The 18,257-nt window shown below is 39.0% G+C and overlaps 1 protein-coding gene across 7 annotated transcripts in view; it reads left to right on the top strand.

Annotated features, from left to right (window-relative positions):
- The window catches only part of RARG (retinoic acid receptor gamma), a 170,269-nt gene that overhangs the window by 136,669 nt on the left and 15,343 nt on the right, over positions 1-18,257 (top strand). For 5 of the 7 annotated variants that reach the window (XM_039330519.1, XM_039330517.1, XM_039330518.1 and 2 more), the window contains 2 exons: positions 15,560-15,708; positions 18,024-18,165. In XM_039330519.1, the coding sequence (XP_039186453.1) occupies positions 15,560-15,708; positions 18,024-18,165 (291 nt within the window). Of the gene's footprint in view, positions 1-5,358; positions 5,548-15,559; positions 15,709-18,023; positions 18,166-18,257 lie in introns of those variants that run through there. The other 2 variants (XM_039330524.1, XM_039330523.1) reach the window with 2 other exon arrangements.

Below are 18,257 nucleotides of genomic sequence, written 5' to 3'. Positions count from 1 at the left end.
TTTGAAATCAACCCCAGAAGCAGATTTGATCAGCTTCAATTGGTTTCTATTCTTTATTTCCCAATTTCTCTTATCTGTACAATTTGCTTAAATCATAAAAAGCCAGAGAGAAAGAGAGAAGACAGAAGTAGTGATTGTACAGTTCTTCAGTACTGGTTGGGATGGAGAGATAATCAAATGTTTAATTGGTAATAGCCCAATTGCCCATTATTTTCTGAACTGCATGCTGAAACTGATGATATTTCTGTTATTGGCCATTCTGCTTGATTAATATGAGAGCCTTCTGCCAAATGTGGACACATACCACAATAATACAGGTAGTCCTCAACTTACAATCACAATTGAACCCAAAATTTATATTGCTACGTGAGAAATTTGTTAAGTGACAAATGTTACAACTTTCTTGCTGCAGTTGTTAAGTGAATCACTGCAGTTGTTAAATTAGTAACACTATCATTAAGTGAATCTGGCATTCCCCATTGACTTTACTTGTCAGAAAGTTCCAAAAAGTAATCATGTGATGCTGGGACACAGCAATCGTCATAAATGTGAGTCAGTTGTCACAGCAATCATCATAAATGAGCAATCGTCATAAATGTGAGTCAGTTGTCACAGCAATCGTCATAAATGTGAGTCAGTTGTCAAGCATCAGAATGTAAATCACGTGACCATGCTCATAAGTGTGAAAAATGGTCATAAGCAGTGGTGGGATTCAGCCAGTTTACACCACTTTGGCAGAACCGGTAGCTAATTTTTTGTTGCCCAGGCCCAGAACGGACTTCCTGAAGCGGCCCCCACACAGAGAACTGGTGGTTCACCTATTTGAATCCCACCACTGGTCATAAGTCACTTTTTTCAGTGCCGTTGTAACTTCGAACCATCACTAAGTGAACTTTTATAAGTTGAGGACCACTTGTATACGAAGATAAAACATGGCACATGCAGAAGTTGTGGGAAAAAAATATTGTACGCCATCATATCTCCTTCACACATTAGAATAAATACATTAGCATAAAAATACTGTACACCATCATCTCAACTGCACACATGTTAGCTTTTATCTGCTATGAGGGGATTACATAGGTCTTTAGGTAGGACCTCGAATTCATGAAAGCCATAATCTATGGGCATTTCTAAGTTATTTTTTATGAGAAGCGTATTAACACTTTTGGGCAAGTCTTTATGCTTCAATGTACTTCTGAGGTGATTTTTCAAACCCTGTTTCAGGGCAAGTAACTTCCACCAAAGAAGAGTTTGCCAATCTGAAAAAAGTACTGATTCAAAGATCTTTGAGGACGAGAGCCTTTGAGGCTCTGTAAAGTGCTATGAATTACAGGTAGTCCTCAACTTAGGACTGCAGTGGCGGCCAAAATTTCAGTTGCTAAGCAAGGCAGTTAAATGGGTTTTGCTCCATTTTAATAACCTCTTTTTGCCACAGTTGATAAGTGAATCATTGCAGTTGTTAAATGAGTCATGCGGTCATTAAGTGAATCTGGCTTCCTATTGACTTTGCTTGTTGGAAGCCGGCTGGGAAGGTCACAAATGGTGATCGCGTGACCCCTTGGGACAATGCAATGGTCACAAATGCCTGCCAGTTGCCAAGCACCCAAATTTTGAGACAAGTGACTGTGGAAATACTGCAGTGGTCATAAGTGTGAAAAACAGTCGTAAATCTCTTTTTTCACTGCTGTTGCACTCCAAATGGTCACTAAATGAATAGTTGTAAGTCGAGGACTGCCTGTATACAGAGATTGCCGTTTTAATAAAAAATATATGTAAATGTCAGTTTCTTTATTTTTTCCAGACATTTGTCTTTGTTAAAAAAGAATGAAAAAGACAGAGTATCAGCTTAAATGGGGGTTCTTCATTGTGAATAGGACTGAGTCCAGACCAATATTTTTTTCATATAGATTTTTTTTTATTGAAAATTTTTAAAATTTTACAAAATAAGAAAAAACAACCCTCCCCAACCCACCCCAACCCTCCCACTCCCTCCCTCAACTTTCCCAGAGCTGAATATAGGCTTAATTAAATTTTTTTGAATTCTTAAAAAAAAATATAAACCATAGATAAGTCTAAATACGTTACTTAAACTACTAATAGAATAATTAACAATAATATATATATATATAAAAGACATAAATATTAAAGAAAAAAAAGAAAATACTTAAAAAAAAGAAGAATAAAGAAAAAGAAAGAAGAAAAGAAATATAAGAAAGTAAAATAATAATAAAACATATAAAAAGAAATAATACAATCTATAAAATATTAAAATTTGTATATAAATTATTGATAAACTAAGTAATATTTTTTTATATCCAACTTATGTTGTATAAAATCTATCCATTTTTCCCATACCACAAAAAACTTCTCTTGCGATTGATCCTTTAAAAAGGCTGAAATCTTTGCCATTTCCGCCAGATAGGATACTTTAAAAAACCACTCTTGCAAAGTAGGCAAAGATTCCTTCTTCCAGTATTGCCCTACTAACAACCTTGCGGCTGTAATTAAATTTAACATCAATATAACCTCCTTAGTATCACAATCGGTAACAATACCTAACAAAAACAATTGTGGAGTAAATTTTACCCTCCTTCTAAAAATTCTTTGAATATTCCACCATATCTTAATCCAAAAGGCTTTTATATTTTTACACGACCACCAAATATGGTAATAAGTAGCATCCAAACAACGACATCTCCAACATTTGGGCTGTAAGTCAGGATACATATGAGACATTTTTTGTGGATCAAGGTGCCATCTATAAAACATTTTATAAAAATTCTCTCTTAAGTTCTGGGCTTGTATAAATTTAACATTTCTCACCCAGATAATTTCCCAGGTATCTAGTAATATAGATTTTTTTATTATTTTAAAAATCTGCTTTGCTCACATAAGGAGAGATCAGCATCACAGAAAACCTCACTTTGACACTTAATACAGAATGACTTCATTTTCAGGTTGCCCCAATATTTAACAATTCATCTGATCCCTAAGGCTCAATTCACCTAGTGGCATCATTTATCTTCTTGAAGCTGAAATCTTCACTTTTTGCTAAAAGCAGAAAGGGGACAATAAAACACCTATATCTCTTAGGTGTTTTATTGAAATTGTGACCACAAAAACTGCAGACGTGTTACCTTTTCTATCTAATCTTAACAGCATTATTTTATTCCTGTACTGTAGATCTATCCATCCTGCTGCATTATTCCTTTCTAGCATACATGTTTGTGTACTGGTACACTTATTTTACCTATTTTATATGTCCTTAGTGATATTATGAAAAGAACCTTTGATGTCTAGTTTAAAGAATGTGAGGAGTTAAGGCTGCAGATTATCCTGAGTGGTGACAGGGAAAGCCTACCAGGTATGTGTGTGATCCTGCATTCCTTCTCTCTTATTCATCTTTTTAAAAATTCTCACCAGCTTTTCCACATACATCCCTGTCTTCTTGGGCTGCTTACAGGTAAATAAAGGCTTCCACTGAGATCTAATCACCTGGCTGGGCCCCCTTTTGTCTGCCTCTATCTTCTCTGGCCCTGGGGAGTCAGTCATGCTCTGCTGGAGCCAAGGGGAAAACCTCCCTTACCTCTAGTTGTCTTATCTACAAGAAGAGAGTAATGCAGAGGGTTAACTTCCATGAGTTTTTAATTGTTCCTCTGATGCTTATGAGGACTCCATGGGGAGGCTGGGATTTCCAGTTGGGAGAGAGTAGAAGGCAGAAGGGCTAAGCAGGAATTCAGCAGAGGGGAAAACCTGACACACACTTCTCCTCTGCCAGAAGGGATTTTGCAGAGAAGAGGGATAATGTTGGAATATAAATCAAAACTGGGAGTATAACTAGAGAGAGAACCCTGACTAACTTCTAAACGATAAAGCAGTGCCATTTCTGAAAGCACCTGAAAGCATACCTGAATTTGTTGGGGCTCCCAGAGGTCAGGCTTTGATGCCTTTTTAAGACACCAGCCCCTTTTTCATGTCTAGTAGACTGAGTTCCAGCTATTTAATAGAGTAGCTTCAAGGCTGCAAAACTACCTGAACATCCAAGTTAACTGATCTCTTAAAGCTAATCTTCATAGAGGAACCAAGTGCTTGCTTTTCAGCCTGAGAAAGATATTGCTAATGCAAGGACTTCACTGGCTACCTGATTGAGGCATCCCCTACCCCCTTCTTTCTCTTTTGAAATTTTGATTATGTCCTTAGACAGTGGGTCCAGTCTGTTTGGTTTAATTACATTTTTGCTGATAATTCTTAAAATCTCCACCTCCTTTTGTTTGTTGCATACTAACATAAAGGCACCTATGAATGCAAATGTTTCTTAAGTGGTCCTCTCTCTTGGCCTAACTCTGCCTTTCGGTCCCACGTTTAAATCAATTATTTTAAAAAAAGAAAGAAAAAAAGAAAGTGAGCATTTGGAAAGGAAACGATTAGTCTGCAGCTTTTTTTTATTTACAAGAAGGTACCACAGACCTTTCTGATTTCTGGAAGGTTGGAATGAGTAGAAGGAACATCCTACAAGTTTGCCTTCCGATGTTGTGTGACTTGCCATGCCCATCATGCCAACTTGTGAATAGGGAGCTATTCTGTGCGAAGGCCCTTGGTGTGTTCTCAAAACTGCACATGCATGAAATGATTGAGTACTCCTTGCCAAACATAGAAGTGTCTATAGAAAATTACTCCTGAGTCTGGAGGAGGCAGGGGAACCAGCATAAAATAAAGTAAGTTTATCACTGAAGTAGCTTCTTTTCCTGCCCCCTTCATTCTTATCACCCACTCTTAGTGCATTGCTGCCTATGAACTAGATAAAAGCAGATATTTGTATATTTAGTGGCTTGGAGTCAACCTCTTTTAAAGATCTTAACAATCCTTAAAAATCCTAACTCATGAAAGTCTGAGGGTGTTTGAACTTTTTGTGTTCTATAAACCACCTTCAAGCTTGTCCTGGGCAACCTCTGGTCCTTCAGAAGTTGGCCTCCATCTTTCCTTAGTTCTAGCTAGCATCCATAATGGTTAGGCACGATGGGAACTAATGTAGAGCGTAGAATTTTCTGCAGAAATACCAGTTTTTCAGCATTCTTCCAGCAGTTTGGCAACATTTTAGTCAATTCTCGAGATCCAGAGAATTGTTTTTGCAGATCCAACACAAGCTGCTCTGGCACTGGAGCCAAGGACAATACTGGGATCCAGAATTATCAGATCCAGGAGAGTGGACATTTCCCTAGCTGTTTGAATCTGAGAGTTCCCTAAAGAGGCATCACTTGGAAACAGTTGCTTAGAGAATGAATTTAACTAAGGCTTCTAGCATCATTCACAATCTGAGTCACTGCATGAGAGCCTCTTAGTTCTCTTATGGGGAAAAGCAGATATATAAGAAAGAAAAGGGCTTTTTGGAAGAAGCAAGAAAGCTCTGGGAGCCAAGTTCAGTATGTTGCTTTCTTTCCCTCTGTGCAAAATGACTATCCTTTGCTTTGGGCTACCAGGATTAAGACAGTTGTTCACGGACCTCTCCCCAGCCTGTAGCTGCACTGCTGAATTATGGACTGGCAGGTTTGTGTGATGTTGTCCCCTATGGTGCAATTTTTAAAAAGTTATTCTGTATGGGATAGGAGAAATCATTAAGCTCCTTTCAAGTACTCTCTTAATACCATCGCCACCAATATGATCAGGCATTGAATACTAACTTATACTTTATCATGCTATCTTATTTGCAGTGGTTTTATTTGTGGTTTTCTTGTAGCAAATACATTAATGTTTTCAACAGCTGTGCTTTCACAAATATCGATGTAGCTCTGCTATGGCTCTTCAAGATGTACATGAAGTCATACTTTAGGGCTGTGGCTGCAGTTGGTTATAACGATAATTAATGCATCTATGGTTTGTTCAGTTAACTCAATTGCTCAGTTCTAAGTTCTATACAACTCATTAAAACATAAACTCAATACATGGACTGGCTAGTTTGTGGTTCTGTTTGCTGTAGAAAGCTGGCATGATAATAGCAGATCAATGGCATAAACAGACATGTCAAACTCATGATGTCACATGACATCACGCAACGTATCGGGACGGTTTTGCCATTGCCGGCAACGGGGTGGGCGTGGCTTCCAGATGACGCATCTGGCCTGCAGGCTGGCAGTTTGACATCAATGGCATACAATGAAGAGCTGCTTTGATTTGGCTTTATCCACTGGACTGGAAAATGCTAAATTTTGTGAAAGGAAAATTGACACAACAGTGAAAGTGCAACTGATGTGCAAGGAGTCCCATACAAGTCATTGCCTATATGCAAGCATATCCAGAGACACCATTTGTGTCTCAAATAAATCTAGTATATGCATGAAATAAGTCTGTAGAATTAATACAACATAACTGACTATGAGTCCATTTACTTCAGTCTTGTTTTGTAGCAGTTCTTTTCTGCTTGGTAAGATTATAGGTTAAGAGTGCATAAATTTAACCTGGAGCCCACAACATGCATTGCATATATTCTGTAATTAAATGTGGGCTTTGCTCTGCTGCCAGTTTTGGAGAGAAAGTATCTATTAACATTAGTCCTCACTTAACAAACACAATTGTGATCAGCAATTTGCTAAGTGCCAGCCACAGTCACTAAGGGAAAAATTGTGTCTACAGTGAACTTACAATGTCACTTCCTGTTTGTTCCTTAAGCGAGACATTTCTGTCATTAAGCAAAACATCACATAACCACAACTTGCAATTTTACTTCCACATTCTCCATTAATACTGCTTATTTCAAGCTGGTTAGCTAGCACACAAATGGTGATCACGTGGCTGCAGAATGCTATGGTGGACACAAATGCAAGGATTGGTTGTAAATCTGATTTTTTTTACACCATTGTAACTTCAAATGGTTGCGAAATGAGGCAGTCGGTATGCAATGTATTTAGTCATGGTGGGTAAGCTTTAAGTGCCTAAAATATATTTGTAATATAAGCATGTGTTTAATTCCATACTGTGGTTTGTTACTTGTATTGCAATATAGAAAGAACTTGTTTATCTAACTGACTAGATAAAGCTTATTGGTTGAAAGAAGAGTTGTTTAATCAGGATCTCCTGCCACTCTTGATCAGCTGTTAGGAGTTAACAGCAAGCAGCTGGTTGGTGCAGTCCCCTATCATCACCAAAAAGCTGATCAGGGCAAGTGCTGACAAGTACTAAAATATGTGATATCCTTGGAAAATAACAGCCCTGAAATATCAAAGTGGTTATGCAAGATAGGATAATGTGTCAAACTCTAACACATAAGCTATTTTCACAAAACTTCTTGAATCTTTGGTGAAGGACAAACTAAAGAAATCATAGTCTTGTCATCCTATGGGAATTAACAGAATAGTAGAATAACAGAGTTGGGAGGGACCTTGGAGGTCTTCTAGTCCAATCTCCTGCTCGGCAGGAAACCCTATACCAGTGATGGCGAACCTTTTAGAGACCGAGTGCCCAAACTGCAACTCAAAACCCATTTATGCATCGTCGGGTGCCGGGTGGGTGTGGCCCATTGGGTGGGCACGGCTGCGGTGGTAACGGCAGACTGGGTGGGACTAAAAAGTTCAATCAATCAATTCCAACTTTGCAAGATCTTTTTTTTCCCCCCCGCAAGAAGTTGAAATTGACTGATTGATTGAACCTTTTTTTTTTTTTTTTGCACACAGCGGCGGAGGCCTAAAGCGAAAAGGTTTTATAAAACCCAGCTGAAGGACTAGGACTGGGGTGACGGCGCATGTGCCCACAGAAAGGGCTCTGAGTGCCGCCTCTGGCACCCGTGCCACAGGTTCGCCACCACTGCCCTATGCTATTTCAGACAAATGGTTGTTCAATCTCTTCTTAAAAACCTCCCGTGTTGGAGCGCTCACAACTTTTGGAGGCAAGTTGTTCCACTGATTAATTGTAATTGTAATTAATGTATGTAATTAATTAAAATGCATGCCATTAATTTATATTAAAATGTAATTAACATAATGTGCTTTTTTGAATTAGCATTTTTAGTGAACACAGCAATTATGACTTGGTTTGTGGCTTAAAGTGTTGTACAAAGTTAGTCTTATGCTGACATTTTAGATGTCCCTGAGGCTAGAGTATACCCTTTTTCCATTATCAACAAAATGTAATCTGTGGTAAGCTTTCAGCATGGAATATACCCATAATTATATCAATAGGGTCATGTACTTAATCTGATTCTGTACTACTGGTGGCAAGGTCTTAATGCAAGAAAGTATGTCAGTACCCCTCTATGTGTAGAAATATTTGTGTGTACTTGTATGCTTTCTCCTTCTCCTTTTTCATTGGCATTATTGGGAAGAAAAAACACTTATCAGTTTATATGCTTGGTAAATAATAATAATGAAGAAGATTACTACAAATACTTGGGTATCCTTCAAGCTGACAACATCAAGCACACTGAAGTCAAGAAAAAGATTAGAGGTGAATACATCAAGAGAGTGAAGAAGATCTTAAAATCCAAACTCAATGGAGGAAATACCATACAGGCAATCAACACCTGGGCAATCCCAGTCATTAGGTACACAGCTGGAATAGTGGACTGGACTCAAGCAGAACTAAAAGCAATGGATAGGCAGACCAGAAAAATAATGACAATGAATCATGCCCTTCATCCACGCAGTGACATTGGTAGACTTTATCTACCAAGGCAAATAGGTGGGCGTGGAATGCTACAAGTACATCAGATGGTTGAAGAAGAAAAAATGGCTTTGGAAGAATATCTGACGAACAATGATGAAGATGCACTGAAATTAGTATATCAGGAAGGCTTACTAACTACTGGAGAGACCAAACTGGCCTACAAGAAAGACCAAATGAAGAACAGAATAGAGGCATGGGAAGACAAAGCACTACATGGCCAATACATTAAAAAATAGCTGGGAAAGCAGATAATAATAAAACCTGGCAATGGCTAAGAGCAGGAAAATTGAAGAAAGAGACGAGGGACTAATTCTGGCTGCACAAGACCAAGCCTTAAGGACAAATGCATACAAAGTCAAAATTGAGAAGACAGCAACAGACAGTAAGTGCCGCCTATGCAAAGAAGCTGAAGAAACAGTGGACCATCTGGTAAGCTGTTGCAAGAAGATTGCACAGACTGACTACAAGCAGTGGCATGACAAAGTAGCAACAATGGTGCATTGGAAGATCTGCAAAAAATATCATTTGCCCGTAAGCAAAAACTGGTGGGATCATAAAATAGAGAAAGTCATAGAAAATGATAAAATTAAACTGCTCTGGGACTTCAGAATTCAAACAGACAAGCACCTGCAACATAACCCCCAGACTTAACAATTGTCGATAAGAAAGACAAAAAAGTCTGGATAGTGGACGTGGCAGTGCCTGGAGATAGCAGAATAGAAGAGAAAGAACTGGGGAAGATAACAAAATACAAAGACCTACAAATAGAAATAGAAAGACTGTGGCAAAAGCAAGCAAGGGTAGTACCAATAGTAATAGGCGCCTTGGGTGCAATCCCAAAACAACTGGAGCACCTCTTGAACACCATTGGCATTGACAAATACGGCAAATACGCTATTAGTCAATTGCAAAAGGTGGCCTTACTAGGAACTGCTTCCATCCTGCGACGATACCTGTAATACCATCAAACATCCACATCTGCCTATCCCAGGTCCTGGGTAAGGACTCGATAGGTAGACAAAATGCCAAATCCAGTCTGAACATCTGGCTGACTGTGCGATGATCCATATAATAATAATAATAATAATAATAATAATAATAATAATAATAATAATAATAATAAAGTTGGAAGGGACCTTGGAGGTCATCTAGTCCAACCCCCTGCTCAGGCAGGAAACCCTATACTATTTCAGACAAATCATGATGCAGTTTTTTTCAATTTAGCATTGCTTGTTGCATCAATTCAGCCACTATGGTTTGTTGCCAATCATGGCTTATTCAATAAGTTATAATTTAATACTACATTATATTAAGCCCAGTCACCTTGTATGAAAAAAAAACCTGTTCAAAATTTTATAGAGGAGTTTGGAGATATGAGAAATGCTGCGTTCACTACTTGTAAAATAAACCATTATAAGTCTTAAGTGTTTTTGCTATTATTCTTTTCTACGATCAACACTGCGGAAAGAAAATTATATCACATTTTGTGTCAGAATAGGCCTGCGGTCAAAAAAATTTTTTTATGTATATTTCTGCTTGCATAGATGTGTAAATTGCAGCTCAAGAAAGTCCATTTCTCAGCAATTCTAGCTCAAAGAATCACAGCAAAATGAAAAGCTATTAAAAGCCCTGGATGAGAATTGAGGGGACAATTGTTGGTTGGAATACATAGTGTAAGATTTAATAAATGAAAGGGGCAAACTGAGTAAGAATAATATGTGAGGAACTTAAAAAAAATCATTTGTACTTCTATGAAAATATATTCTTTTTATTTCAGTAAATAGCATTGATGCTCTGATTGTTTATTTGGGATGTTTGTTAATCAGTTAATCCTTTTCTGAGTTTTTGAGATTGCACAGGGTGTTATCTAAGCATCTTCATCAGAGCTAGAAATTGCTTTTCTTAAGAAGAATGCTATGTTCAGTACCAGGCTGCATGTTTTGTTTTCTGCAGAAATCTTTGCAAAGAATCCTCAGCAAATCAGGTCAGGTGGAAGAATCCTTGCAAGAGCAGTTACCTGACCACAGGTTGCAAGACTTGGCTGGTTTACGGTGCATTTATGAATTTGAAAGAGAAATACACTTATTAAATGAATTTTGAATGCTGAATATTCAAGGAATGGTTATTTGGCAAAACCTGGATTTGTTTATTGTAGGATCACTGTAAGGCCCAAGAGATATACTTGTTGCTTGGACTTTGTCTACGCTTGTTATCTATTGTAGTGGAGTGTCTGTGAAAGTCTATTTTCCTTTTGCAAATATTGTTTGTGCCGGAGCCAGGATTGGGCGAGATTGCTGATAGCAGGAAGTTAAAACTGCAAACAAGGAGGATTTGGTTTTCCATTCATTCCTGACCTGTTTTTAACAATCTGTTCATTTTGTAAACAGGTATTCCCCACACAATCCTATCCTCCTCAGATCATTTGGCAGCACCTAGTTCTATTTTTTTAGGAAAAAAAATGCAAATGTTTTGGTTTTGTATTTCCTAACATGAATGATCAGGACTGATCTCTGGTTTTCAAACAAGCCATCTGTAATTCAGTACAGGTAGCCTTTGACTTGCAATTGAGCCCAATATTTCTGTTGTTAAGTGAGACATTTGTTAAGTGAGTTTTGCCCCATTTTACGAGCTTTCTTACAACCGTTGTTCAGAGAATCATGGCAGATGTTAAATTAGTAGCATAGTTGTTAAGTGAATCTGGCTTCCCCATTGACTTTGCTTATCAGAAGGTCTCAAAAAGGTGATCACATGACCCCAAGAAAGTGCAGCATCATAAATAGAAACCAGTTGTCAAGCATCTAAATTTTGATCACATGACCACGGCGATGCTGCAATGGTCATAAGTGTGAAAAATGGTCATAAGTCACTTTTTTCAGTGCCGTTGTAACTAGAAAGGTCACTAAATGCTGTAAGCCGAGGACTACTTGTATTCTTTTTCCAAAACTGAATGGACCTGAATATTCTGTACCAATGTGCCTTGCCTGGTTGTCCAGATGAACAAACACCTGTCCATCTTTCCCCAACCAGGTGCCCTCCAGTTACACTGTGATTACAATTCCCAGAATTCTCATTTGGAAATTCAGAATCCTGACATATCTGGGGCCTATAAGATTGAGAAAGACTGGTCTATTTCAACAGAAGCACTGAAATACAGGTAGTCCTCAACTTACAACAGTTCATTTAGTGACTGTTCAAAGTTACAACGGCCTTGAAAAAGTGACTTATGACCATTTTTCACACTTATGACTGTTGCAGCATCCTCAGAGTCATGTGATCAAAATTCAGATGCTTGGCAATTGACTCACATTTATGATGAGAGGTCTCACTTAGCAAGAGAAATTTTGGGCTCAGTTATGGTCGTAAGTCGAGGACCACCTGTAGTCGAGAAGCTGAAAACCAGTGCATTGCAGAGTTGTGCAAGATTGCATAGAAAAGGAGGAGGATGTAGTTAATATTTACCAGAGAACTGGTTGAATGAAAGGCTGGTAATTAGGGAAGTATGATTTATTTTTAAAAATACAGTAGTCCTATATCAGCCTTAATTCATATTTAGCATAGAGGAAAGGGCACCACCATCCTGGAGGCAGGAAACCAATTACTTTTTTACAGGACTTTGAAAGGAAATAGATTAGTTGGGATTTAAGAAAAAAACAGCCAAATCAAATACCCTTCCAATGAACTGGACTTCACCTTCCATCCATCCAGATTTGGAAGGTCCCAGGCTGAGAAAGGCTGTTCCTCAGACCTCCCCTGTCTCTTTTGGGACAGACTTGTTCTTTTCTTCCTTCCCCCAAGGAAAGGGATTATGTTACAAGGCTCTGGTAACAATTCCAACCTGTTTGTCCTGGAATGTGGCATTTAGGGCCTTGACACAGGAAATTCAGTCTCTGTTGAAAGCTAGAATTGCAAACAGTTTTATGCTTTGCCTGGGTTGGGGGCGGTGGGGGAAAATGCAGGTGGAAAAATGTGGTTTGGGCTGAAAGAGCTCTGTCCAGGCTTCGTGGGTCATGAGGAGGGCAAGAGGCATGGACTTTAGGGATAAAAATCTTTGAACATCTGTTTTATCCCAGGGAACTTCATCATACAGAAGTAATGAGAGTTAGGCTTTTCGTTCTAATAATGATGATCTGAACTCGAACCAGCTCTTTGCTTCTGCTACCCCAATTCCTCCTAAGTCTGGACAAATCATTTACCCTCAAGTATTGGTTGATTTCTTCTTAAAATATATTTATGCTCTCCTGTCCTAAAATGCTGAATGGGGTCCAGGAATATTGAAATTCCAGACTGACTTCAATCTTGATATGGCCTTTAGCAAGTGATATTAATTCATCTTCACTTTCCTCATCTGTACATTGAAATGAGAACAGCAGGAACTGCAGAAGAGCAATGACTCCACTGGAATTGGGTTTCTGTGTGAAGCAAAAAAAAAAAAAAAATCACACTCTTGGGTCAATGTTACTTTAGTGTAATGTATGAACTCAACCATTTGGTTTGAAATCCATGGCTTATGACTTTGTAGGCAGGAGCAAAGTCTTTTCAATAATTTTTCCTGTCAATGATTAGATGAAACCAAAGGGGATATACCTGAAATGTGGTGGTGGGGAATCTCTTTTGTGAGTTCTTCTGATTGAGTTTTTTTTAAAATGTCTTTTGTTTTACTAAAATAGCTATATTAGGCTAACTAGAGGGCTGGGGCAGTCTACTTTGGGTTACAAATCACACTAATACATTTCCTATGGCCATTTGCAGACTCCAGTGGGGGATTCTGTAACTGACTGCATGTTCACACTATTTACATGCTGAAGTGTAAATTACCCAAGCAGACAGGTATCATACAACAAAGTGGGCTAAAAGCTAGTTGGCAAGTTTGTGGTTCAGAGAATGAGCACACACATGTGACACACATATTGCCTTAAGTTCTTGAAGACAGAATGGCAGAGAGGAAGCTTCCTATATAATTGTGGGGTATTACATGTAGTTCTCGACTTATGAGAATAAAGCCCAATGTTTTTGTTGCTAAGTTGTTAAATGAATATTGACCCATTTTACGATCTTTCTTGCTGCAGTTGTTAAGTGAATCACTGCAATTGTTAAGTTAGTAACACGGTTTTTAAGTGAGTCTGGCTTCCCCATTGACTTTGCTTGTCAGAAGATCGCAAAAGGTGATCATATGACCCCGGGACACTGCAATCGTCATAAATATGAGTCAGTTGCCAAGTATCTGAATTTTGATCATGTGTCCATGGGGATGCTGCAATGGTTGTGTGAAAAACAGACATAAATCACTTTTGTTCAGTGCCCCTGTAACTTTGAATGGTCACTAAATGAACTGTTGTAAGTCAAGGACTACTTGTAATTAGTTATACAACAGCCAATTGGATGCATTTGGAAAGCTTACAAGTTTAGACTCCACCATTGCTTCATAACAACCAATGAACCTGCCCACTATTCGGGAGTAATTAACAGTGTTAATAGCCATTTATCTTAATCTTCCATGATCTTGTCCAATTCCCTCTTAAAATAGGACAAATTGGCTGCTGTTACTACAGCTGCTGGCAGCGGATTCTATAGTTTAACTAGGTGATGTATAAAAAGTACATTTTTTTCCCCTGCTGATCCTGAGCTCGCCTTCATTTAGTTTCAGTGCTGGCACTGAATTTTAACTTTATAAGAAAAATTTCTCTCCACCCATGTTATCTATGCCATACTTTATTTGATATCACTGTGTTAAAAGCATTCTCCCAGCCTCCCTATATTCCAAATTGAAGAGTCCCACCTACTGCCATTTGTTCTTGAAGTGGAACTAACGCAGCCCTCTAATCATTTTGGTTGCCCCATTTTGTAACTTTTTCTTTAATTCTGTAAAAGCCTTCTTAATGATTAAAGTCACATAATGCTCAAAAATATGGCGTGTCCGTAGATTTGTATAGGAGCATTATTATTATCAATAGTTCTATTTTCAATTCACTTCCTAATTATTTCAAGCATCAAATTGGCTTTTTGGCAGTAGCTGAGCCTTGGGTTGACGTTTTCATGGAAGAATCCACTGTGACTTCAGGACACCTTCCGGTTCAGATGCCATTAATGTTTAGTCAAAAATCAGAACAAGTCTGATAACATTTATAGGTAAAGGTTGGACTTTTATGCCAACATCCATTATTCCATACATCCAGATAGATTTTAGAAGAGCATCCCATTTGTCAGAGAGTCCTATTAATATAGGCAGTCCTCGACTTACAACCACAAGTTTATGTTGCTAAGGGAGACATTTGCTAAGTGAGTTTTACCACCTTTCTTGCCTCAGTTGTTAAGTGAATCACTGCAGTTATGAGTTAGTAACCTGGCTGTTAAGTGAATCTGGCTTCCCCATTGACTTTGTCAGAAGGTTGCAAAATGGAATCTCATAACTTTGGAACACAGCAACGGTCATAAATATGAACCAGTTGCCAAGCATCTGAATTTTGATCATGTGATCCTGGGGATGCTGCAAAGGTCGTAACTGTGAAAAACAGTCAGGTCACTTTTTTCAGTGCCATTGTAACTTTGAATGGTCACTAAATGAACTGTTGTAAGTCAAGGACCACCTGTACTCATCTTTTCCTACATGTCCATGCCCTCTAGCCAAGCAGAAACAAATGCAATTCCATGCTGTGTGCTAAAAGAAAGAGAAGAGACAGAAGCATGTCTGTAACACAATTTCTTCCAAGTTTAATTATTCTCTTTGATTGTGCTGTTGCGTTACCCTCAAGTTTTGGACTAGGAGTTTTGGTTTTTATCTGTTTTTCTAATTAGGATTTTTTTTTTAAAGCTATTTTGTCACTACTTATGCTGTCTTTCTGACATGCCCACACATACCACAGAAAATCTAAATCTGTCTCTCATGTATTCTTGTTTCCCTCTACAGCAGTGGAGACCCAGAGTACAAGTTCTGAGGAGATGGTGCCCAGCTCCCCTTCTCCACCCCCACCCCCACGGGTCTACAAACCGTGTTTTGTCTGCAATGATAAGTCCTCTGGCTACCATTATGGGGTCAGCTCCTGCGAGGGCTGCAAGGTAAGTGAAGGGAAGGTCCTGGACTGCCATCTGCTTTCCAGTTTCTGAGATTGAGGGTTGCATTTCCCAAGCGCCCACCCCCATAGCCTCCACAGTACACATCCTGAATTCAGGCAGGCATCATGACTCCTGCCTCTGTTCAGCTAGGAGGGTGTGGTTGGCTACTTCACCCAGACCTCCTTCCTCTGCCAAAGAATGTTACAGGAGGGAATTCCAAGTTACCGCATGCCAACACCCAAAGCAGATTATGCAAGCAAGACAAAATGTGCAAAACAAGCAAATGTATACAGATTTGCATCCTTCACTCCACTGGTGGAATCTGAAGTTGTTTGCTGCAGAAAGTCCACCTACGTTTTTAGTACAAAAATCCACAAGGCCTTTGACTAATATTAGAGCACTGAACTGTTGAAGGCCACCCAGATTTCCTGACCAGCCAAGGGTTTTTGAGGTCAGTAGCTGGATTGTAAGGGTGCACTTAACATATCTGCATAATTCCAGGCAGGAAACTGGATGTTCTCCTAGATGTGTTGGATTTCAGTTTTCAGCTATCTGGAGTATTGGCCCTATTTTTGCTTTTTTTTTTTTTGCGGGGGGGGGGTGTACCTTCAGATTAGTGTTGACTCCTTGCAATTGGACTAATCCCTGCAGTTTTCTTGGTGAGATTTCAGTGGTTTTCCCTTGCCTCATTCTCAGAGCTCAGAGAGAATGGACTGGCCCAAGGTCATTCAGCTGACTTTGTGCCTAAGGTAGAACTAGAATTCACCATCTCCTTGTTTCTAATCTGATGCTTTAACCACTACACCATATTGGCACTTTAGTACTGGCACTGGAACAGGTTAATTATATTTATCTTTTTGTTGTTGTTGTTGGATCTGGTTTCATTGATCAATGCCCAAGCATAGTCTCTACGATCCTAATAATTAGCATCTGTAATATTCTCTAGTATTTTCAGTAATATTTGGTAGTGCTTCTCTAAAACAGGCTGTGTAGTATGATCATCCCAATACTGCAGATAGATCCAAGAGAATGTAGCTTACCTAAACTCACCCAATTATGTGTCATAGTTAAAGAAATACTTGGATTCTGAACTTCCTGGATGATTGCTTTTTAGCTTCTACATCAGTGCTCTGCAATACAGTGCTGTTCAAAAACTTTGGTCTATAATTGCATATGAACTCCAGTATTTATTCGTGCTGATTGGGACCACTGGAGTTGTCTTATGAGCTATATTAAGGTGACCAACCGTCCTCCTTTAGGGAGGACAGTCCTCCTTTTGTAAGTTCTGTCTTCCCTCAAAAAGTGTCCTCCTTCGTGACCTCCTTTTCGATATTTGAAGACTAATCTGCAGGGCTTTTTTTTCCCTCATAGAATGCTCAGAACAACGTTCCGGCACCTTTTTTTGATGGGTTTTTTTTTCAACCTTTGCATGAGCTGTGCTACTCCCACTATTGGCGTTCTAAAGCCAATAGGAATTGCTGCTGAGCGCGCCAAAACACCCAGCTGGCAAACTTTGCACATGCAAGTTGTCTGTATTATTGTTGCAATGAATAAAATGTTTCTTTTATTTACGATATTTTTTCTTCAATTTATTTGTGTCCTCCTTTTCATTGTAAAAAAGTTGGTCACCTTAGGTATATGGAAGGACCTGAATTGAGAAAATTGCTCTCTTATAAATGGACCCTGTAGCACATGCTCTTTCAGAGGTTTCTCCTGCCTGAGCATGTTGTGGAGGTGATACATGTGGGAGAAGACAGTACTAAGCAAGAATGGCTAATAATCTGGCCTACCATGAGGCAGCTGGATGCATTGTTACAGATCATAATGCATCACAAGAGTTAATCAAATAGTGGATCATAAAGCTTTGTTGGTAAGAAACAAGGTGTTCCTTTCAAGTGATACTGAATTACAAACATTCCACAGTTCTAACAAGCCAGACCAAATACAAAGCATTGTGGGCATTGTAGTTCAAAATATCCAGAGGATGCCTTTATCTTGCACTAAACAAACTTCTATGAACAGAAGACCCCAACTGAAACAGTGACTGGTTGCTCCTGTTAAGCTAAGCCTGAATGTGGTTTGACTTGGGGAGAGTGTTCTGCATGAATGCAGTCATTATGGTTGATAAACCACGTTTACATTTTATTGGATTGTAAAAACCCAGTCAATTACTATGTTCAGTTCATTCAGCTGAATTTGATTAAAGCAAGCCATGATTTAGGACTGTGTGAACTGGCAATCAGGAGAGAGTCTTGCCATGCCAGCCTTCCACCTCAAGCCTCCTGCTCACTTGTAACTCTGCTCTCTATAACTTTTAGGGCTTCTTTCGCCGAAGTATTCAGAAAAACATGGTCTACACCTGCCACCGAGACAAGAACTGTCAGATTAACAAGGTTACTCGCAACCGCTGCCAGTATTGTCGCCTACAGAAGTGCTTTGAGGTTGGCATGTCCAAAGAAGGTGAGTCTTCCATCAGAGTTTGAATAGTAGATCCCCTTGTAACTTCCATATCTGTAGAACAGGGGTCTTCAAACTTGGCCCTTTTATGACTT

This window comes from Crotalus tigris, unplaced genomic scaffold (assembly GCF_016545835.1).
Source record: "Crotalus tigris isolate CLP2741 ecotype Arizona unplaced genomic scaffold, ASM1654583v1 scf7180000024429.2167931701:2281839, whole genome shotgun sequence".
NCBI lineage: Eukaryota > Metazoa > Chordata > Lepidosauria > Squamata > Viperidae > Crotalus > Crotalus tigris.
The sequence above is the reverse complement of the archived record's forward strand: the minus strand, read 5'-3'. Positions and strand labels throughout refer to the sequence as shown.